The sequence below is a fragment of the Primulina tabacum genome, chromosome 16 (assembly GCF_025594145.1).
Source record: "Primulina tabacum isolate GXHZ01 chromosome 16, ASM2559414v2, whole genome shotgun sequence".
NCBI classification, from domain to species: Eukaryota; Viridiplantae; Streptophyta; class Magnoliopsida; order Lamiales; family Gesneriaceae; genus Primulina; species Primulina tabacum.
In genome coordinates, this window is record NC_134565.1 from 4,401,448 (window position 1) to 4,425,579 (window position 24,132).

General features: G+C 36.8%; 2 protein-coding genes across 5 annotated transcripts; one reads left to right on the top strand and one right to left on the bottom strand.

The window, feature by feature from the left end:
• Nucleotides 1–1,112: 1,112 nt before the first annotated feature.
• Nucleotides 1,113–10,896, bottom strand: LOC142528747 (uncharacterized). 4 transcript variants are annotated; one of them, XR_012815728.1, is made up of 12 exons: nucleotides 10,733–10,896; nucleotides 10,536–10,628; nucleotides 10,341–10,405; nucleotides 9,843–9,897; nucleotides 9,678–9,767; nucleotides 9,471–9,555; nucleotides 9,283–9,378; nucleotides 2,812–2,996; nucleotides 2,642–2,723; nucleotides 1,622–1,721; nucleotides 1,474–1,532; nucleotides 1,113–1,347 (listed from the first exon to the last, which is right to left on the bottom strand). XR_012815728.1 is itself a non-coding variant. In XM_075633888.1 (12 exons), exons 1-11 carry the CDS (start codon nucleotides 10,781–10,783, stop codon nucleotides 1,488–1,490), a joined length of 954 nt encoding a protein of 317 aa, XP_075490003.1. In that variant the 5' UTR covers nucleotides 10,784–10,896; the 3' UTR covers nucleotides 1,113–1,347; nucleotides 1,474–1,487. The 4 variants fall into 4 exon arrangements, 3 of the variants coding, with proteins under 3 accessions (XP_075490003.1, XP_075490002.1, XP_075490004.1); XM_075633888.1 differs by having other exon boundaries at nucleotides 2,642–2,730; XM_075633887.1 differs by having other exon boundaries at nucleotides 1,622–1,724; nucleotides 2,642–2,730.
• A 172-nt stretch (nucleotides 10,897–11,068) lies between these two features.
• On the top strand, nucleotides 11,069–14,998 carry LOC142528980 (ERAD-associated E3 ubiquitin-protein ligase component HRD3A-like). Its single transcript, XM_075634307.1, has 6 exons — nucleotides 11,069–11,670; nucleotides 12,200–12,691; nucleotides 13,076–13,291; nucleotides 13,631–13,954; nucleotides 14,092–14,334; nucleotides 14,470–14,998. The coding sequence occupies exons 1-6, from the start codon at nucleotides 11,125–11,127 to the stop codon at nucleotides 14,683–14,685; spliced, it is 2,037 nt and encodes a 678-aa protein (XP_075490422.1). The 5' UTR covers nucleotides 11,069–11,124; the 3' UTR covers nucleotides 14,686–14,998.
• The last annotated feature ends 9,134 nt before the right edge of the window (nucleotides 14,999–24,132 follow it).

Consider the following 24,132-nt stretch of genomic DNA (forward strand, 5'->3'; position numbering starts at 1 on the left):
TTCAACTTTATAATAAAATTTAAATTTTATATAAATGACACCCATAAAATAAGATAAAATAATTTTATGTACTATATATATATCATTATCATTATTATTATTATTATTATTTATATAAAATAATAATAATTTAAATTGTGCAAATAATTTGAAATTGAATTTATTTAATATAAAATAAGAATAAAATGAATGAATGGACATCGAGATTTACAAGTAATGAGTGTTAATTAGTGTTAACGTTAAAATGAATGCGAGAAAATAGAGATGTTAATATAATGTATATCTAACATGTAGACTCCACGATTTTTGATGAAGTGATGATGTTATAATGAGAACGAATTCGGATGCCCTAAGTTGACGGGCAAAAACTTGTGTGAGACGGTCTCACGAGTCGTATTTTGTGAGACGGATCTCTTATTTGGGTCATCCATGAAAAACTATTACTTTTTATGCTAAGAGTATTATACTTTTTATTGTGAATATCGATAGTGTTGACCCACCTCACAAATAAAAATCCGTGAGATCGTCTCACAAGACACCTACTCAAATTGATGTCCTTGCTATTAGTTCTCTTTGTTTGCCCAATTATTGACAGTGGTTGGCAGTTGAGAATATTGGCGGCGGGCATAGCGTGGTGTCTTCAACCGAGAAATAAAGGGTGTATCGAGGATTTCAATTGCTTATCTACATTTAAAATCGTATCTTTGACAATCTTTAAATCCAAATATTCATGTTCCATTATGAAATGGATGGTTTTGGCTTGTATCAGATGGGTACCAGTAATGGTAATCCTGAATCGTCTCCTGCATAACCATGATGGTAGTGTAAAGGCATTTGAAGGAAGTTTTTTGAGAGATGAGACGACATTCAGGCAGAGTTTCTAGCTAATCTTCGTGGGTTATCACAGTGTGTGGATTATAATAACAATTAACAAACTATTTGGTTTCAGTGTTTATGGCTGAGCTTGACGCAATTGGTATACCCATCTTAGAGTGAGGGAATCGAAAGGTTCTTGACGAATAATGCATTTTTTTGCTTCATTTTCCTTCTTATTTTGGGATGTTCTTGAACAAACGGAAGAGCGGCCTGGCGATCCCCACAACGTCAGTGGCTTTGTTGAAAAAATAATAATTTTTTTAGAAACAACATATAATGATACAAACATCCGATGTAACATTTTAAGCCAATACCAATCGAATAGGCGCATCACAAGGCTGACTGCAAAAAATATTACAATTCGTGAAGAAGTCAGTCTTGCACGTACTTGCTGGGTATTCGTTGCATCTTGGTAAATACAGCTAACCAATGCATGAAATCAAAAGTTGTTGAAATATTACAGCAGGAAACCTGATATCAAAATGAAAAGTAACTATATCACCAGACACCAGGTAATCTGTGAATTGGTTTTCAATCCATTTCACTTGGCATAGAATTTTGTATGTAAAAAAGAAAAAAAAGAGGCGACAAAGTTACCTTCTGCAATCATGTCACTTTGTGCGCATCAGTTCTAAAGGAACATTTTCCATTGCTGTCTATATATTAGAAAAATGCGAGAGCGGATTAAGATTGCAACAAAGTGGCAACTGCATTCTCATATATAAGTAACAGAATGGATGCATACCCATGGCATAGGATTTTTTGGGTCAGACTTTGAGCCCTTCTTGGATAGATCTGACACAAAGGTAATGGCTATGGTAACCTTGAACTCGACTGAAAATGGACTGCTAAGAAGATTTTAGACTAGTGTCAAGCAAAGTATTCACATATGCAGCAGCCATCGCATAGTAGGTGACACCAAATGCAAACAAGCTAAAACAAGATTAGATCAAACACCCGATACCAACAAAGCACAGACTCGGCCAGCTCATCATTTCACATCTATACGCCTTAAGTTTAAACCAATAACTTAATAAAGAAATAGAAAACAACAAACGATTCCCATAGAATACATAAAAAGCAAAAGGCAATCCCTTCTCTGCTCTCCGGATCATGAAAGAGCCTAGCATCTCTAAATAGTGAAACATAATTTATAAAATGATTACAATTAATAAAATTGCATCCACGATTCCCAAAAATGGGAGGTGCGGATGGCACCAGTCTACAAGATACTAACCTGAAAGGATCAAAAGATTCGTCTATAAACAGTTGCAAAGCATAATTTTGATGATCATCTAAAGGAACATAATTAATGACAGATATAAAGAGTAAGAACTTAAAAAATATCTAGAGTGTGGAGAAATGGAAAGCCACATGTTACAAGCAAAGGCTGTGTGGCAATTTGGATCTAGTTAAGATTGGTTGGTCCAACTCCACTTATAAATTTTAATCGCTTCATCCTTTTGTTTTGCGCGATTTTCTTTGTCCGAAATCAATAAGGATGGCATGAGATTTCATCATTTAAACTAGTTGTCAAACAATGAGATTCCACAAACATATCATTTAGCAAGACCTTATCCACTGTTGAACCAATAGTCCAATACTGAGGACCTTGAACAAACCATCACCATGGGAGTTGATATTCATTACCAAAACTAAATACAATCTACAAAATGAATTAGCTTTCTTACATGTGTTGATTAAAAAACAAAATACGAAATTAAAAAAACAAAATACGAAAAGAGATCAGCAGTCAAACACCCACCCGGCAAAAATGGTTGGACAAGTCACAAGGCGGGGCAGAATAATATAAATTGGCAAAGACATTTGACGGCAAACATCTCCATCTGATATCTAACAACACAGAGAACCTTTACAGACATATAATAATGAATACAAAATAAAACCAAACTTAGTCAAGTGAATGATATATGCCTGAGTTGTTTGAATCAAAGAGGACTCTGTTGCTATCTTTTCGCCAATCAAAATTGACTCCACTCTAAGCAAGTGGATATCAATTGATTGAATAGGAAGAGCAGACGCCTCAATAGTTAACTCACCACCGACAGGATCCATGAGCGAGCATTGAGTACATATTTTTCCGGTCACCCGGAAACCACCTATGTATTGATAATAATATCTATTAGTGAACCTTCCCCAAATTATTTAAAATGAAAAGCACAAATATCATGTGGTCGATTGGAATCTAGCAGATACGCGTGTAGAACAAGCCGTTTCTGTGGCCTGGAGCTCAAATAATAAGTTATAGTATCAAAATAACGAGCAAATTAGAAGAGTTCCATAAGCAAATTGTAATATGGAATAGGTATGAGAATCCAGCCCATGTTTCCCTAAAGCCCCGTCCATTTGATTAAGTTTTTTAAAAAACTAAGTTTTAGCTTTCCTTTAATTATTTCGTGCATATTAAATTATTTTGTCTGGGTATTAATACTCTTGTGTCTTATAGAATGACACCTGAAAGAAGAGGCAAAAAGGGGAAGGAAGTTGTACAAGAGTCTGAAGCATAGAATGTGAGAGAACTTGATTATATTATCAGGGGTAAACATGGTCGTCCTGCAGACCATGTCGCTAGAAATGTGAAAGAAGAGGTGAATCAAGAAGTGGGACATTTGACTCAGAAAATGGGAGAGATTCAGTTAATAATTTCTCAATTCCAAGAATTACGTCCTCCCAAATTATTTGGCAATGAAAGTGGTGAAAGAACAGTAGGATTGTTGAAGAGTATAAACCATATGTTCAATTTGCTCGAGTATTCCCAAACTGTCAGACTGAAGTTGGTCATCTATCAACTAAAAGACCGAGCACAACTCTGGTGGGAAGCCACAGAGTAAGCACTCAAGGAATCTGGTGAAATAATTACTTGGAAAGTATCTCGTGCTAAGTTTGCACAAGAATATGCACCACCATCGTATTATTCTCTCAAAGAAGATGAGTTTAACCAGTTGGTGCAGGGCAATAAATCAGTTGTTGCATATGCTTATCAGTTTTCTGTTTTTTTGCCATATGTACCACACGTTGCGAAAAATGATCAGTCCAAACTTTCACGTTTTTAGAGAACTATTTATACTCTGGTGATGATTGGATGGCCCAACACTTATGTTCAGCCAGTGGAGAAGGGGAAGAAGATAGAGGCAAGTCTGCTTAGGGAAGAACCACAGTCAGTTCCAACTTCTATTTCTCAGGGATCTGGAAGTAGCATGCCGATGCCAGTAGGTTTAGCTCCTTACTAGCCTCTATAGTCATACCAACAATCGAAACAACAAAGATTCAAAGCAAAAGACAAGCAATTTAAGAAGAAATCCCAATCTATCTCCTCCAGTTCAAGCAGTACAAGAGGGGGAGGTACAGTTGGGACATCCAATGTTGTGTACTGTGACCGATGTGATGAAAGACATTTCAATGCACAGTGTATAGGAGTTCAGGGTTCTTGTTATGTCTGTGGTCAGGTTGAGCACTATGCCAAAGTATGTCCCAATGCAAAGAAACAACAATTTCAGCCACAACAGTTTGGTCAGATTCCCTGATGACCAGCTTTCAGGTCATATGCTCCTACACAATCATTTCAGCAGTCTAGTTATCCACCAACCAGAGGTTCTCTTCAGCAGCAATTTCCAAGGCCACAACAGACTCGAGTCCATGCTTTGACTCAGGATTCGGCTCAGGATGCACCAGGAGCAGTGATTGCAGGTATTTGCTATGTTTTTTATTATCTTGAACGTATATTGATAGACAATGGAGCATCTCATTCATTTTTATCTGCTGCATTTGTTGATGAGAATGCGATTGCTACTATTTCGTTGTTGAATACTGTGTCTGTGGCTACTCCTACGGGTGTATACTTAATGTCTCGTGAGATAGTCCTAAATTGTGTAATTAGATTTGAGGATAATATTATGATAACTAATCTAATCAAGTTAGCTATGTCTGATTTCGATTGTATCATCGGCATATTGACGAATTATTGAGTTACTGGGATTTTTCCATGGAGTGGTCAGATTTAGACCGTATTATGGCAGCAAATGAAATTTTTACGATTATGATTCAAAATTTTTCATACGTTAGTATCAGCGATGGAAATGTTCAGATTGTTGTCAATAGGTAATGAAGGATTTATGCTCTCGACGTAGCACAAGAAGAACGATGGAAAGTTTATGATATTCCTGTTGTCAAGGATTTTCCTGATGTATTTCCTGATGAAATTCCAGGTTTGCCGCCTCAAAGGGAAATAGATCTTAGCATCAAATTGATTCCAGGGACAAATCCTATTTCTAGAGCACCATACCGTTTAACCCTAGCAGAGTTGAAAGAACTCAAAAAACATCTTCAGGATTTACTGGAAAAAGGCTATATTAGACCCAGCATGTCGTCTTAGAGAGCTCCAGTATTGTTTGTAAAAAAAAGACGGAACGATGAGAATGTGCATCGATTATCGGCTGTTGAACCGGGCTACTGTGAAGGCCTGATCGTGAGTCAATGTATGACTCGAGTTTCTTGTGCCCCTGGAAATTGCTGCTGAAGAGGACCTTTGGGTGCTGGATAACTAGACTGCTGAAATGATTGTGTGGGAGCATATGACCTGAAAGCTGGTCATCGGAGAATCTGACCAAACTATTGTGGCTGAAATTGTTGTTTATCTGCATTGGGACATACTTTGGCATAAAGCTCAACCTGACCATAGATATAACAAGACTCCTAAACTCCTATACACTGTGCAATGAAATGTCTTCCACCACATCGGTCACAGTACACAACATTGGATTACCCAACTGCACCTTCCCCTCAAGTACTGCCTGAACTGGAGGAGCTAGATTGGGATTTCTTCTTAAATTGCTTGTCTTTTGCTTTGAATCTTTGTTGTTTGGGTTGCTGGTATGAATATAGAGGCTGGTAAGGAGGTAAACCTACTGGCATCGGCATGCTACTTCCAGATCTCTGAGGAATAGAAATTGGAACTGGTTGTGGTTCTCCCCTAAGCAGACTTATCTCTATGTTCTTCCCCTTCTCCACTGCCTGAACACGAGTGTTAGGCGATCCAATCATCACCAGAATATGAACAGTTATTTGCAGTCCATGCAGAAAACGTGAAAGTTTGTACTGATCATTTTTCCCAAAGTGTGGTACACATGGCAAAAGAGCAGAAAACTGAGAAGCGTATTCAACAACTGATTTATTGCCCTGCACCAACTGGTTAAACTCATCTTATTTGACATAATAATACGATGGTGGTGCATATTCCTGTGCAAACTTAGCACGGAATACTTCCCAAGTAATTATTTCACCAGATTCCTTGAGTGCTTCCTCTGTGGCTTCCCACCAAAGTTGTGCTCGGTCTTTTAGTTGATAGATGACCAACATCAATCTGACAATTTGGGAATACTCGAGAAAATTGAACAGATGGTTTATACTCTTCAACCATCATGTTGTTCTTTCACCACTTTCGTTGCCAAAGAACTTGGAAGGACGTAATTCTTGGAATTGAGAAATTATCGACTACATCCATCTCACTTTCTGAGTCAAACGTTCCTTCCACTTCTTGATTCTCCTCTTCTTCCACATTTCTAGCGACATGACCTGTAGGACGACCACATTTACCCTTGATAATATCATCAAGTCCCTCTCACATTATGTGCTTCAGACTGTTGTACAACTTCTTTCTCCTTTTGCCTATTACTCCAGGTGTCATTCTATAAGACACAAGGATTTAATACCTAGGCAAAATAATTTAATAAGCACGAAATAATTAAAGTAAGCTAAGTTTAAAATCTAGTCAACTAGTATTTCTAACTCAGGCAAATTCAAATAGATCATAGCAATTAATTTAAATAAGAGCAAGTAGTCAAACAAATACGCAATCATTTTATTTGTGTCTAGACTCAAGTGCCCTAGACTCTAATTCGAGCATATCCCAGTTACGCTCCGATACCAAATGTAAGGGCCCGTGCTCCTGATTAGCGTTTAATGACCAAACAACTAGGATTCGTGAATGTAAACAGCAAAAGCAATTAAAAATTTCCCTTTTGGGCCAACAGAAATTCCGGCATAACCTCCCTATAAGTAGGACATCCCAAAAATTTCCAAATAACACAAACAACATTTATATACTCAAAATAAAGTCATAACACCAATTCAGAAACTTATAGCCGCACTGGCCAGGACTAACACGTATAGAGCCGACAAGGCTCGATCACACAACTATCAATCCAAAACATTGTAAAAGTAACAGTACAGCTACACAGGGCATTCCCTGGCAATTGTATGACTCGATGATATAATACATACATATATATAATTATATATATGGGAAGTGGGAACTCTCATCAACAACCCAACTACAGGGCACCGCTACTTGACGTTCCACCAGACGCGTCAAAGCCTCCTGAATAACTTGTTATGACATCAAAAACAACCACAACATAAAAAGAAAATAGGGGTGAGGCTCCAGTACGACGAACCAGTAAAATCATGACAAATATAACTGACATGAAATAAAATCAAGTAAAATGCAATACAATGCGTGTAGGTAACAACAAAATAACGGATACCAAAACGGAGTCCAAACGAATCGCATCAGCAATAGGAACAGTGGCCATTCGTGCCAGGAATGCAGCAACGCAACATCAAGCCGCCGCTCATCCATGCACGTAGCATCGAGGGTCTAGTAGCGACCCGATCAATCCTTATGCAGTCATCAAGAGTGTTAATCTTATCACTCGCTCCATCGATAAGATGTTAGGAGCGATCTAACCCTATCACTCGCTCCATTGATGACTCAATGTCTCAACAGATCAATAATGATAGCAATCAAAGGAAACAAGGCTCGAAATACTATGCACTAATAATTAATATGACTAGTAGACAAATATCTCAAATATTCCTTTAAAAATAAACATATTTTTTATTTTATTATTTTCAAATAATAAAAATAGATATTATTTATCACGCTGAGCATATCAACTCAAAATAAATGTGTGACTGCAATCACATTATTCACATAAGCATATAAAGCACGCCACAACTCATTACAAAATAGTTAATGTCATCCCACGTCATTATATACGTTATAATGAAACAGTTCATGCGTACATTAATTGAATACTTAATTTACCACTGAAATTTCCTAAGGATTTTCCCGAAGAATCCGATCATGTGGAAAAAGTTCATTTTACATCAACTTCCATTTATTTTTCCAATATTCACCAATTTAGCCTTAAATTCCAAAAATCCATAATTTAGGCTTTAAAATTTCTAAAATTAATATACGACAATTCTATAGCATCTAAACATCTAATTATTAAACACTAAAGATCGAAAACCCAATTAAATAAATCTGAATTTTCGAAATTATGCTCAACCAATATAACACATATCAATAATAAAAGCTCGAATGAACAGAAATACCCAATTTTCGAAACCCTAAAATCTGAAATTACCTTTTACAACTTGAAAACTCAAGTCTAATAGATCGAGCTCTATGAAGCCTAAAACAAGAGTTGTCCCATGAATTCCGGCCAAAGCAGGCGGCAGTCTCCGACGGGTTTTCTGGGAGTCGTGAGTTTTCCTAGCAAAAAAGGATATCGATGGAACGCTGACTTCAATGGCTTCCCAAATATTTATTTAATATAATTTTTGGGCAATCGGAGCGGCCACAATCGACGGACAAAGCTTCGAAATTGGTTGAGGTTTTTTGAATAGAATTACAGTCGGGGAGAGAAGAGATTAGGATATATTACTATTATTATTTTATTATTATTAAACATGGGCTAAGTTCTCACAATAGGGTAATGTCCCCACACAGTTCAATAACTTGCAAAGGGTCATAAAGCATTAAAAAAAACTTGATTTCTTTATAATCCTCGTGGTTCCTCCATTAATTATAAAGCAGTCGGTTCTCAAGAAAGTCAACCATTGGGACACACCCCTGTCCATAAAGAAGTTCTTTAATATTAAGCTTGGTTATGAAACCCATTACGATTCATGTACAAAATTTTAAATTGTTCTCTATGAAGTCTGAAACTCTCGGTGTAATTGAATCTACATGCATACATAAGTTTAGAGAAGAGTACTCAGAAATAAGAGAGTAGTAAACAATTTGTACTAGAGCATTATATCATCAGATGGAAGAAAGAGCCGTCCATGAGTGGCTCCATAATAAAGATGGAGAAGAAGAACAAGAAGAAGAATACAAATAAACTAAACAAGAACTGACATCAAGAAGTGCAGTTAATATGACTGAGAGCCTATTAGCATGAAGAAATAGTAGTTATCACAAATATGTTCATGTCAACAAGGAAAAACATAGCTATTCTCTTTCTCAACATTTCATAAAATGATCTAGCTGGTAAATTGAACTTAAATTAAAAATACATGGAAAATAACTTGAGCAACCTGATTTTAGTTCAGGAAGTAATTGATGCCTTTGAGTGTTCTGTGTAATGTAAAACATGACCATTTCAGGAGAAACCGGTTGCTGTAGAAGATTGTCTGAGATGAGTGGCCACGGAAATAAAAGGTCATCGCTATCACATACAAACTAGCATAGAAAATAGGCATCTACATGATAGAAGTATACGTACCTTTCTCACTTTCAAGAATAAATTCCATTGTTTCAGTCAATGATTTGTGCAAGTATCCTCTAACGACATCCACAGTCATCAGATACTGTGATAGCAATTATAACATTCAAGCATGTGAATATTCCTCCTGAAATAACAGGATATACTAGAATTTAATCTGGAGATGCACTTGAAAAGAAGTAAAGATACAAAGAATCATTAGTGGACCTGGATGCTAATATTGCCTCCATGGTATGTTTCAAAAAACTTTTCCAGATTTTCTTCTTTCGGATCTTTCAGCATTACAGAAAATTGAATCTGTAATGAGAAATAAGCACATAAGATATTCCAGAACGAAATATATTGTGTTGTTTACTGTTAGAGATAATGAACCTCTGTTGTCCCTGATCCAAGCCTTCCTGATGATCCAATATCAACAACCTTCTTACTGTTCCTCGCGTCACAAATTCAATAAAATTAATCATAAGCATGAAAGCATGATCATCAGCTTCTGTTTAAAGTTTCTTTTCCTCTGGTGGCGAATTAATACATTCAGGACTAAAAGTCTAGCTGCAACATTTACTTCGGATTGATCACATTAGATGCTGGTCTCCATTATAACTGATTAACATACCTTAAGAGTCAATTATAAAACTAACCTACCAAAACAAAACAAGACTACTGCAACTGAACAATAACAAAATGATTTTGAATGTCTTCGGTCAACCACTGTAGAATTAAGATTACATTTTTCGCAATGGATCTTCACTAGATTACCAAATGACTAAAGAAAACAATCAAATGCACCTAAACGACAGCCAACAATAGCTTTATAAAACTAAAGAATCAAAGCTTTGAAAAAAATTGCTCACATAAACAGGTGACACTTACATTATTCGGATTGGCTTAATGACACCACAAAAGGATTCTATAACTCCAGCCGATCCTCCGCGAACCTAAATCAATCAAATATCGATGAATAAATTACAGAAATGTTTCGAACATACTTGTTAATTCAGTTACACCACCACAATCACAATCTACAAATATGTCCAACAAGAAAAGATTCAACGAAAATAAGCAAACCTGTAAATTAACAGCGCCATCAATGGTGACACGAATCGACTGATAGGAGATCCCGGAATTTAGTTTGGTGATCACCTTGCCCTCCAGGGGCTCCTTTCAATAATTATTCAGGTAAAAAATGAGCAATTCTGATCAAAATCATGCAAAAAAGGAAAGACGAGATTGTTCAGTATAATATACAGCGAGAAAAAACTGACCTCGGGCCGATAAATACGGTTGGATCGAGAGAGCTTAATCTCAATTGACATGACGATTGCTGAAATATACCAAGCCGCTGATATCTCTGGCGGCTACGAACGAGAATTTCGGGCGTTCAGCTAGGGGAACGAGCTGGACTCGAGTTCTCTAGCATTTTCCAAACAATTTTAGGATTAAAGAAAAGAAAAGAAATCGCCCTAAATTAATCGATTTATATGCGCCACGGGGCATGGGAAAATGTTGAGTTGGCGGTTTCTCATTGGTTGGCATTACCTATGTTTCTTAGCGTGGCATTTTACTATAAATATTACTGTGCTTCCTTATCATCGAATAGACTCTAGACCGGTAAACTACGTTCACATTTTCCCATTTCGCAGAGATCTCCGCGGATATGCGCTGCCGGAAAATCCAGCACCTAACCTCCATTCTCCTCCTCGCCGCTGCCATCCTACCTTTCTCCGCCGTCGCCCGTCCATTCGTTCTCGTCCTCTCCCAGGACGACCTCTCCGATCCCGCCGCCGCGCCTAATTACCCGTCTGGTTCCGATGACGTCACGGATTTCGATGATTTTCCGGAGTCGGAATCTAAGCCTGACTCAGTACTTGACCCTGGATCGTGGTCGCCTTTGTTCGAGTCCGATCCTAGTTTAGGCAACCAGAACCCTAAGGATGAGGTGATTTATTATGATGGGGTGCGGAAGATGGTGGAGGCGGCGAGCACGGGGGAGTTCAGGATCATGGAGGAGGCGGTGGCGGATATAGAGGCCTCTGCTGCGGCTGGGCAACCGCAAGGGCAGTCGGTCTTGGGGTTTTTGTATAGCATGGGAATGGGGAAGGAGAAAAGCGATGCTAAGGCGTTTTTGCATCATCATTTTGCAGCACAGGGTGGGAATATGCAGTCGAAGATGGCCTTAGCATTTACTTACTATCGCCAAGAAGTAAGTTTTCTGTAGTTTAGGTTGATCCTAATGGTTGTGTACTTATGTCTTACATCTGTAGGATCATTGTCAATAACCTCGTTTCAGTAAGTTAATTCATGTGTCGGCAATAAGAAATAGAATCCATTGTATTTGAGATGACAAAGATTCCCCTTGTAGGCTTAATTTTCTCATTAAATTGTGTCTTCCTATATGCCTGTAAATATTGGATTGAATAGCAAAGAATTGTTGAAAGGACTGGTAGCAATGAAAATTAGCCATTAAGCTGATTCAAACTCAGTAGGCATGATATGCATTTTTATAAATTTCTTGAACATCGCAAGCGGCAAGTTATTGTGTATTGTCGCAACTTAAGTTTCCATGCACACCTCCACACACATGTACGGAATGAAAAAAGGTCTGTTTACTTTAGTCACAGAATAGGGAGCGTAAAAGGAAAGTTGACAGAGACGGATAATTCCTTGGAGACTTTGTTCTTCTCTTAAGCAATGTCTCTGTCATGATGTGGATTCAAATTTCTTTGGTGTAGATGCATGATAAAGCAGTTGCGCTGTATGCTGAATTGGCAGAGGTCGCAGTGAATAGTTTTCTCATTTCTAAGGACTCACCTGTAGTTGAACCAATTAGAATTCACAATGGTGCAGAGGAAAATAAAGAAGCTCTCAGAAAGTCCAGAGGAGAGGATGATGAAGATTTTCAGATTTTGGAGTACCAGGCACAGAAAGGGAATGCTGCAGCCATGTACAGAATTGGAATATTTTACTACTTCGGTCTGAGGGGTATCAGGCGTGATCACTCTAAGGCGTTGTGGTGGTTTTCTAAGGCAGTGGAGAGAGGGGAACCTAGGTCAATGGAACTGCTTGGAGAAATATATGCAAGAGGTGCAGGCGTTGAAAGGAACTATACTAAAGCCCTGGAATGGCTTACGCTTGCCTCCAGACAGCAATTGTACTCAGCTTACAATGGCATGGGATATTTGTATGTGAAGGGATATGGAGTAGAGAAAAGGAACTATACCAAGGTATGTCTCTCTCTATCTCTCTCTCGTTTTTTCCTTCTCTATCTCTCGGGGTTCTCTTTCTATAAATTTTTTTTTTCAGTTTGATTTATTATGCTTAGTTTTCAATTTGCTATTTTTGCTTGGTGTCGAGGACTACAATTTAGGATGCTATACTTCGTTGGGTTTGTAAAATGCACATTTTCTGATGCATATTCACTTATTCTTTTGTCTGATCTGATGGCAATAATTTAACCAGATTTGTTTGTGCACTTTTATTTTATTTTGTGCATTTTTTTCCTTCCATTCTTAAAGCTCGTTTCTCCTGCATATAAGTTGTGAGGCTATTCCTATTAATGCAAAATGGCAGGAAATTTCAAGTATTTTCTCTTTGCTTTTCTGTTGCAGGCAAAAGAATACTTTGAGAAAGCTGCAGATAATGAAGAAGCCGGTGGCTTTTACAACCTTGGGGTAATGTATCTCAAGGGACTTGGCGTGAAGCGTGATTTAAAGCAAGCTACAAAGCACTTTGCATTGGCTGCTAATGCAGGTCAACCAAAAGCATTCTACCATTTGGCAAAGATGTTTCATACAGGTCTGGGGCTTAAGAAAAATCTTCCTATGGTATGTGAGAATGCCAGCTTAAATATTATATTTCATTATACCTGCTTATATTCATTGTTACCTCGATATTTTTTTATTTTTATTTTTGGAGAAATTGGTTCTTTTTTTTTTGTTATGTACTATGCTCATAGAGCTTTGGACTAAATGTAAGCACCCTGACTGCCTTGCCTCATTTTTCAAATTGCCCCTTTTTGTTCAATACCCTTGTGTATTCTCTCGCTCCTATCTTGGCTTTTCTGACAAGTTCTTTTTCCCTCTTCGGTTACATTTAACTAGTTAAATGCTTGAACGAACAATTAGTTTTGTCCTTCTGGTGATTATGTTTTTACCTTATGCTAGGCAACGGCATTGTATAAACTGGTTGCAGAACGTGGACCATGGAGTTCATTGGCTAGATGGGCACTAGAATCATATCTGAAAGGTGATATTGGCAAATCATTGCTCTTATATTCCAGGATGGCTGAGATAGGGTATGAAGTGGCACAAAGTAATGCTGCTTGGATTCTTGACAAGTACGGGGAACGTAGTGTGTGCATGGGGGAATCTGGAATATGCACTGATGCTGAAAGGCATCAACGTGCACATGCCTTGTGGTGGAAAGCTTCTGAGCAGGGTAATGAACACGCTGCTTTGCTGATAGGAGATGCATATTACTATGGCCGGGTATGTGGATTTAATTGACCTCTTTTATTCTTGATAAAATTGTTTTCTTTTGTTTTCTCCAACCCTTGTCATACCTGGCTATAACAATTGTTACCGGCATTACTTGATATTTTTTTCTCTTCTCTTACTCGTCACAGGGCACTGAGCGAGATTATGATCGTGCAGCTGAGGCCTATATGCATGCTAAATCTCAATCCAACGCACAAGCCATGTTCAACCTGGGATACATGCATGAGCACGGGCAAGGACTACCATTTGATCTTCATCTTGCCAAGCGGTACTATGATCAAGCATTAGAAGTTGATCCTGCTGCAAAGTTACCTGTATCACTAGCCCTCACCAGTTTGTGGATACGGAGAAACTATGCCGACAGTTTCCTGGTTAGTATTTTCGTGTTCTTTTTCTTAGCCCTTTCAACTTTTCCTTTCCCTTTTCACTAGGCTGAGGGCGTGCACTTGGTTATGTTATACAAGTATAGTTATGCCGTGTGTTGAATGAAGCCACCTGGTTTTCAGGTCGATATTATCGATTCCCTTCCCGAGGTTCACCCAAAAGTGGAGGCTTGGATCGAAAATGTGATAATGGAAGAAGGAAACGCGACGATTCTGACCCTCTTTGTTTGCCTGTTAACTGTCCTTTACCTACGGGAAAGACAAAGGAGACAAGCTGCTGCTGCGGAAGTGGCCCCCCGACAGCAACCTTTCGTGCAGGCTGCACCTGTAGAGCATTAACCGTTTACAGGTATCGTCTTTATCATCGTATCCATGTGTGGAATTAGAGGATTCTTTGCTAGGAAGATGCATTGATTCATAGTTCACAACGACTGGCATTTCTCGATGCATGTTGTACAATTGACGGGGTGCGGAGGGGCTGTTACAAGGCGAGAGCTACAGATAGATTCACAGTTTTACTTTTAGGTGCGATAGCGATGTAATCTTGCAGATGAATTTTGCCTTTTCTCCCTTCTGTAAAATAAAAGTAAGAGCTAATAAATTTTATAGAAATCTTTCGATAATCATATTTATGTGAATGATTTTTAGTTGAGTTGTGATTTAACTTTATTTTACTTACTCAATTTCCAAAACGCTACTGTGATGTACTTGGCTAGAGAGTAAGCAAATACTTTTTTTCCATATGATCTGATATATTTTTTACAAAATAATTTTCGATTATGCTTATGATTTTAATAAATACTTGATAAGTTTTAAAATTTTTGGTATATATGAGAAGAATAATTATTAGAATGTATGTACTGAATAATAATGATGATGCTTATAACAAATTATATCTACATCTATTTAACAAAACAAGAAGGATGATAGGACAAATTAATAATTATAACCATTAATATAAATTCACAATTGTTAAAAAAATACATAAGAAAATTAAAATTATTTTGTAACATTAATATAAGAGACAAAAACAACAAGAATGAGGAAAAATGATTCTCTCATTCATGGAGATGGATCCATGTCTCCCCATCATTAATTACCTTCATAACATACGAAATCTCCATTTGTGTTCATCTGTATATATATTTTCGTGACACGGATTGATCTTGTCATGAAGTAATATTTTTTGTATTAAAAATTAATAATTTTCTATGAGTCTGATCGGGTAAAATTTTCGTCTCACAAAAAATAACTCGTGAGACAGTCTTATAAAAAAATTTGTGTTTATAATATTGTACAACTTTTGTCTGCATTCAATTTTCAATTCCTATTTTAAAAATTCAATTATAAGATAATATAATTGATAAAATTTACTATAACCAAAATTTAGGTAATACAAGTCAACTCGCATGAAAATAATAATATATTATATTTTATACACAATAATTTTTGTTTTTAAAGTAACAAACAACTAACAAGCATTTTTTTGTTACAGAGTTAGGAAAGTATATTTTTTATTAGGAACAGAAACAAATGTCTTTTTAGAAGGAAAAAAACTATCAAAATAATTTATCGTTGTCAAATTGGACATTAACATATATAAATATATACTATATAGCAGTATTTTGTGGGAAAATATTATTTATACATTTTTTATTAGATTTATTTTCTTTTTGAAAAAATACTCAGTTTTATTGAAATTTTTTACTTAATTTTCTTGTTAGATATAAATTAAATTAATTTTATTTTTAAAACGTGTTTAATTAAAAACCAAATCAAGGCATTGCACAACGTTATACACATTATTTAATATATACGTGCAATCAATATTACAAGTTCACGACATATTTAACAGACAGAAAATTATAAAAATAAGATGTTATTGTTTGTTGGAATCGAATCATAATTTGAAAAGAGTGAATAAACTCTTTTAAATATTTTGCAAAACTTTAATTGTCTTTAACAGTTTTTATGTTGTTAAGACATGAAATATATTTTACTGAATTTTATTGATATAATCTATTAGATTTAAAATAATTTGTCTAATCTTATCTTTCCTTGTTGAGTTGATTATGTATGATATTTAATATGATTTTGTTTTTCTTAGATAATGAGATAATTATGCATATATTCTAGATATGATATTTATTATTATGATTTAATAAGATATGATATTAATGTTTAAATGGAGTTTGTAATTAAATTCTTAATTTCCTTGTGAAATAGGTTTCCTTGTGGAGATAAAGCATATATCCTTAAATAAGATATTAAGGACATGCGTGTGCTCTCTCTCACGAATCATACTTTCAGATACGCACTTGTGCACCTCGTAGAAGTTCAGAGAAATAATTATTCGAGAGACGTGCTGGTTAAAGAGTGCTGATACACGTGTTGCTTTGAATGTTGGAAACATCTACAGACAACATCGTAACGAAGTTAGCTGAAAATCGTTTTCGTAGCTTCTCTTTTGGCATCACGTTTTTTGCTTTCTTGTTGACATTTTAATACTCTTGATTATTTTAGAAAGCTGTTATTTTCTCAACGTGTTGAGGAAATTGATTTTTGAGAAAATCACTAGTGATAGGTTTTTGTAAACGTTTTGGTTTTCTAGTGATTAATTTTTGCGCTGAGTGCGCAAAATACTTGTGCAAATTTAATCTCGTCCATCTATTTATCTAAAGTGAATTTGTGTTACAAAATATAATATTCTGCTACATGTTGTCTTAAATATTGTAACATTTGACACAACACTTAATTCTGATAAAATAAAAATTCATAATCTTATTTTATTGTTATCATATAAACGTACATCTATCAAGCATTATTCTTTACAAGTGGTATCAGAGCCTACTCTTGATATACTAAGTGCTGATTCTGGTTTTTGTTTTGTTTGACAGAATTGATTAAATGGATACATCACTTGCTAATGCAGCACTTCGACCACCAGTCCTAGATGGAATCAATTACAGCCTATGGAAGGTCAAAATCAGATACTACATAAAATCAATAGATGAACGGGCATGGCAGCGTGTCATCAATGGATGGACCTCACCAATCATGATAGATCAAGATGGTGACAGTTTGCCAAAACCTGAAACTGACTGGACTGCTGATGAAGTGCAAAATTCGAACTACAACTCAAAGGCCTTGAATGCTATATTTACTTCGGTTGATATGAATATGTTCAGTTTGATCACAAACTGTACTTCTGCTAAAAGTGCATGGAGTACTGTCCAAAGACATTGTGAAGGTTCTGAGAGTGTGCGACGAACTAGATAAGGATGCTTACTTCCAAATTCGAAATCATGAGGATGGAAGAATCCGAGAATATACTGGAGTATGATCGTCGCCTACGGGAAATTTCTAATGAGGTGTTCAGTCTTGGAGACCCCATCTCTAATGAACGATTAGTTAGCAAGGTTCTCCGTTCTTTGCCCGAAAGATTCAACGTAAAAATCTGCAATAGACGAGGCTAAGGACACATCTCAGATGGCTTTGGAAGACCTGATTAGTTCACTTCGAACCTTCGAAATGAACATGGACATGCAGAAGAAAGAAAAGGGGAAGACGATTGCATTCCAAGTCTCAAACGATTCCTATAATGATCTTCTTCAAATATCCTAAGAAGTTAATGAATCAGGCCTTTGTGAGGACTCTATCTCCTTTATCACAAGGAAATTCGGGGATTACTTGAAGAGAATCAGAGATAAGAAGAATGATGCACAACCCTCGAAATATCCAAGTCTTCCTGACCCTGAAAGGCCACAAAAGTTTTCCGTCCAACAACAAATTCGACCAAGGAACGAGGGCAAGAGTCAAGTTAATTCGAAAAGGTATGACTCGGTGCAGTGTAGAGAGTGCAAGGGATTCGGACACTATGCCAATGAATGTGCCAACAGATTGCGAAAGAACAAAGGGTATAATGTCTCCTTAAGAGATGAAGAATCTGATGAGGAGGAGAAATCAAATGAAGAAGCTGATCACACCTCCTTAACTGCATTGCTGACCGAAAATCATTGGCTGCAGGTGAACCCTTTAGGCGTTGCCCTAGGTGTTGCCACTCTTGGACGCAACACGTACTCAAAACCAGTATGCTTAAAATCTACGTCATCTGGAAATTTCAGTGAAGATGATGTGGATGCTGAAAATGAAGAAATTACTCTTGAAAGCGTACATAAACTTTATGAAGAGCTGTTTGAGGATTGGACCAAAAGAAACAAGTTTAACTCAACTCTTATGAAGGAGAACACTGATCTAAAAGCTGTGGTTGCCAAACTTGAAGTAATTTTGAGCAAAAAAGACTTAGAACTTGGCAAGACCAAGGATAAGCTTCAAAAAGCAACTGAGACCTTATCCAAGTTCAATTCAAGCACATCCAAGCTTGAATCCATACTTTTGATGGGAAAAGAAGACAAGAAAGGCTTAGGCTTCAAAGACAATGTATTTGAAATTGGTGAATATTCAAAATCTACCGTTTTTGTGAAAGGAAAAACTGAAACATTCACATCGTCACAACCAACACCTTCAACCAAAAGCTCTCCACCGAAAAGACAACCTACTGCTTCTGTTTCTAAGAAAATAAAACGCAGGTATGTATGTCATTACTGATTTAAGCTTGGTCATATCAGGCCCTACTGTTTTAAACTCAGGGATGACCGCAGTGAACCAAAAGTCAAGCCGGATGTTGCCTCGAATGTTGCACAACACTTCCCGGAACACCTCCAAACGCAGACCTACAGTAAGACAGGTTTGGGTACCAAAGGTAAAAATTCACTGTAATGTTGTTTATACTTCATTAAAAACTAACACTGCAGGTTACTGATACTTTGATAGTGGAAGCTCACGCCACATGACAGGATTACGAGAACATGTCATTGATTATGTTGATCAAAATGGTGGTAGAGTAACGTATGGAGGGAGAGCAAAAGAAAGGATTGTAGGAAATGGGACATTGAATGTTGAAGGACTACCAAAGCTCCACAATGTGCTTCATGTTGAAGGATTAAATTCGAATTTGATTAGCATAAGCCAATTGTGTGATGAAAATTTACATGTCAAGTTTAATAAACATAGTTGTGAAGTTTTTGATGAAATTAACTTGTGCATTATGACAGGTACTAGGTCTTCAGATAACTGCTACCAAATAGATGAAGAACTTTCATGCAATCATGCACAAGTCAGTGAACTTTATTTATGGCATCAGAAACTTGGACATGTGAACTTCAAGACCCTGAAAAACCTATGTAAGTACGATGCAGTACGTGGGTTGCCTAATCTCTCTTCTGATATACCATATGTGTGCGGAGATTGTCAAAAAGATAAGCAGACTAGCGTGTCACACCCAGTGTTGGCAACATCTGGGACAACACGATGTCTGGAGTTACTACACATGAACCTTATGGGTCATATGGAAGTAGAAGGCTTTGGAGGTAAGAAATATTCTTTTGTATGTGTTGATGATTTCTCACGATTGTCATGGACAAGTTTCATCAGGGAGAAATCGAACACTTTTGATGTTTTTAAACAATTGGTCAGAAGAATCAAAAACTGCCATAGTTTGAAGGTGAGAAGGATCAGGACTGACTATGGTAAGGAATTTGAAAATTCTTTGTTCTCATCATTTTGTGATAGGAAAGAAATTTCACATGAGTTTTCGGCACCAAAAACCCCACAACAAAATGCCATTGCCGAACGCAAGAACATAACACTGCAAGAAATGGCAAAGGTGATGCTAACTTCGAAGAATATTTCAAAGCGTTTTTGGGCAAATGCCTTAAATACGATTTGTCATATTTCAAACAGGGTGTATTTGAGAAGTGGCTCAACCATGACATCTTATGAAATAATCATGGGAAAGAAGCATAATCTCAAATATTTTCATATTTTTGGATGTGTTTGTTGAACTTTGAATGACAGGGATCAACTTGCAAAATTCGATTCAAAGAGTGATAAGTGCTTGTTTTTGGGATATGCCACTAATAGTCGAGCTTATCGCATGTTTAATTTAAGAACTATGACTATTATGGAATCCATTAATATTGTTTTTGATGATTGTGCAGATCTCAAGAAGAAAACTGCTGAAGATGATGTTGAAGATCTTCTGGAAAATCCAATCGTACTGGATAATGCAGGTGTTGTCCCAGATGTTGCAACACCTAGCACAACACGTGACACTGAAGTCACTGACCTTGAGGACGAAACGAACAGTGACGATGATGCAGTAGATGATGGACAGAATATACCGACTAAGATCCAGAAAAATCATCCATCATCTCAAATAATTGGAAGTGTGCAAGGTGAAGTCCAAACCCGAAAGAAAGAGAAAGTCGATTACCGAAAGATGGCTGCACTAGTGTGCATGAGTACCATGTATTCACATGTCAGATTTTCATGTTTTGTATCTCAATTTGAACCTAAAAATGTTAATGAAGCTTTAAAAGATGAGTTTTGGATCAATGCAATCCATGATGAGCTTGAGGAATTCATTCGAAATGATGTTTGGAATCTAGTTCCACCTCCTGACCACAGCAATATAATTGGAACAAAGTGGATTTTTAAAAATAAAACTGATGAGTCGGGGAACATCGTTCGAAACAAAGTAAAGTTGGTTGCTAGAGGTACACTCAGGTTGAGGGGGTTGATTTTGATGAGACATTTGCTCCTGTTGCCCGCATTGAGTCAGTCCGACTATTGCTAACCATTGCATGCTACATGAAAATCAAATTGTTTCAAATGGATGTTAAAATTGCATTTTTGAATGCTATCTTGTGTGAGGAAGTATATGTCAGACAGACTAAAGGATATGAAGATCCATATAATTTGAATCATGTGTACAAGTTGAAAAAGGCTCTCTATGGTTTGAAGCAAGCACCACGTGCATGGTATGACAGACTAACAGAATATCTTCTTGAAATTGGCTTCAAAAGAGGTGAGGTAGACAATACCCTTTTTATTCAGAAATCTAAAGGTGAAATCCTTATTTGTCAAGTCTATATTGATGATATAATCTTTGGTTCCTCATCTCAAAAGCATGCTGATAATTTTGTTTAGTGCATGTCATCTACGTTCGAAATGAGCATAGTTGGTGAGCTAAGTTTCTTTCTTGGGCTCCAAATCAAACAAATGCATGATGTCATCTTCTTGTGTCAAAGTAAGTATGCCAAAAATTTAATAAAATAATTTGATAATGAGAACACCAAGCACATGAAGACACCTATGGGCTCAAATGAAAAATTATCTAAAGATGATGCTACCGAAAATGTTGACAACACCTTATATCACAGCATCATAGGAAGTCTCCTGTACTTGACTGCTAGCGGCCCTGACTTAATATTTAGTGTTTGTTTGTGTGCTAGATATCAATCTAATCCTAAGATCTCTCACTTAAAAGCCATAAAACGTATCCTACGATACATAGCCGGAACCATTGACTTAGGATTATTGTATACTCACGAAACCAACTCGAATTTAGTAGGGTTCTCAGATGCTGATTGGGCTGGGGATTTGGACGATAGTAAAAGCACTTCTGGAGGCTGCTTTTATCTTGGAAATAACTTGATATCATGGCATAGTAGAACACAGAACTGTGTTTCACTTTCCACTGCTGAATCCGTATATGTGGCAGCAGGAAGTGGTTGCACTCAACTTTTGTGGATGAACCAAATGATAGAAGACTATGAACTTAAAAGTGAACCCTTAGTTGTGTGCTGTGATAATTCCAGTGCTATTAACATTTCAAAAAATCCAGTACAACACTCTCGAACAAAAAACATTAACATAAGACACCATTTTATTCGAGATATAATAGAGAAAGGATTGATTCGGATGGAGTTTGTGGATACAAATAACCAACTGGCCGACATATTCACAAAAGCATTAGATTTTGAGAGATTTTCCAACCTCAGGAAGTCTCTCAGCATGTGTTCTGTCTAAATCATCATAGATGTTGTCTTAGATATTGCCACATTTTGGACAACACCTAACATGCATGTGCATTTTTAGGCATTAGACATTCTGCATTCTCATGCATACTGTGATATGATGTGTTGAAATGATGTTACTTTATCTTCTGTCACACTTACAATTCCTTGTTCTATCTTGTTTAACACACTTGGACATGAAAAATACTCTAATTGAGTCACTAAGTAGTGAAAGATAATCATGTACATCATGAGTTTGTCCCACGTGAAAGGTGATTTGGGTAGATTTGATAAAATTTGTAAACATGCTCTGTATCAGAAGAAAAGATTGGAAAAATCTACCTAAAAGAGTCCAATGAAGAATGTGTTTTTAGTGTGGGAGCTACCTCTTCTGAATTTAATACAGAAATCAAAATAGAAGAAAATAGAAAAAACGACCTAGAAGAGTCCAAAAGAAGACCGTTCTTCTATATGTGGGAGCTACCACTTCTATAATCAGAAAGTTGTTAAGTCACCAAGTGTGAAGTAAAATCAAATATTTTACTTTTTGTTTAACACACTTGGACATGAAAAATACTCTAATTGAGTCACTAAGTAGTGAAAGATAATCATGTACATCATGAGTTTGTCCCACGTGAAAGGTGATTTGGGTAGATTTGATAAAATTTGTAAACATGCTCTGTATCAGAAGAAAAGATTGGAAAAATCTACCTAAAAAAGTCCAATGAAGACTGTGTTTTTAGTGTGGGAGCTACCTCTTCTAAATTTAATACAGAAATCAAAATAGAAGAAAATAGAAAAAGCGGCCTAGAAGAGTCCAAAAGAAGACCGTTCTTCTACATGTGGGAGCTACCACTTCTATAATCAGAAAGTTGTTAAGTCACCAAGTGTGAAGTAAAATCAAATATTTTTTTGGAATTGTGCGTGTTGTCAGAAGATGTTAACGACATTTGCGAAAACACCTCATCTGTGAACATATCTTATATTTGTTTTCATGTTTCTATTTTCTGTTATACTCTGTTAGTAAGCATAAATAGACCATGCATATCATTGTAATTATTGTTGTGACACATGGACATGAGTAGTTCAACAAAGTATAACTCGATGAAAATTCAGACTTTGCGAAAAATCGAATTCATATGATCGTTGATGTCTAGTGGAGTTAAATTCGATGTGGGTTTATTTCTGGAATTTTTGAAATAGTATTGTGCGAAAAATCATCTCAATAATTGCCTGAAAGGGTTAACGGCTAGAGTTTACCGTTTTATTTTATTTTTTACCGTTAGAATACGGCAGTTACAGACTTTTTTTGTTACCATTGTACTGATTGTGCATGATTATCTTTTAATCCACACTTATTTTATTCATAATCCCCATACTCGGCATTTCCTTCTCCTTGCAAACCCTCGAAAAATTCTGTGCATAATCTGCTCTCTGAAATTTCCATTCGAATCTGTCCCTCAACAAAATTGTTCTTTCTCTGCAATCTACGTGATTCTCTTTCTTACTGATAAGTTAACCAATGGCAGGAAAGAGTTTTGATTCCCACGATATTCGAAGCGAGATGGGACACCGCGGAAATTTTGCCCCTCCCTCTTCAACATCTGCAACAACATCTCCTGTAGAGCCCTCCATGGAAATAGTTCCTGTTGCGGAACAACCCACACCACTAGAAGTAATCGCACCGGGCGAACCAGGGAATGCTCTTGATGTTGATAATCCACCAATAATTCAAGTGTTCAGTCCTCCGTGTCATCCAGTTCGTCGCTCAAAAAGACAAGCAGGGTACAACCCTGATTTGACCACGTCAAAGCGTTTCCGTCGAAAGGGTGAGGGGCCGAGCCGCCCTTCACTTGCTGACCCTGAT

Excerpts from the sequence above, each read along its gene's own strand:
- LOC142528747 (XM_075633887.1), bottom strand. The coding sequence starts at position 10,783 with ATGTCAATTGAGATTAAGCTCTCTCGATCCAACCGTATTTATCGGCCC. Across the intron at positions 2,997-9,282 it reads ACTTCCTGAACTAAAATCAG|GTGGTTTCCGGGTGACCGGA; the intron begins GTTGCTCAAGTT and ends ATCAATACATAG. Across the intron at positions 1,533-1,621 it reads CAAAAAATCCTATGCCATGG|ACAGCAATGGAAAATGTTCC; the intron begins GTATGCATCCAT and ends TCTAATATATAG.
- LOC142528980 (XM_075634307.1), top strand. The coding sequence starts at position 11,125 with ATGCGCTGCCGGAAAATCCAGCACCTAACCTCCATTCTCCTCCTCGCC. Across the intron at positions 12,692-13,075 it reads AGAAAAGGAACTATACCAAG|GCAAAAGAATACTTTGAGAA; the intron begins GTATGTCTCTCT and ends TTTCTGTTGCAG. Across the intron at positions 13,955-14,091 it reads ATGCATATTACTATGGCCGG|GGCACTGAGCGAGATTATGA; the intron begins GTATGTGGATTT and ends TACTCGTCACAG.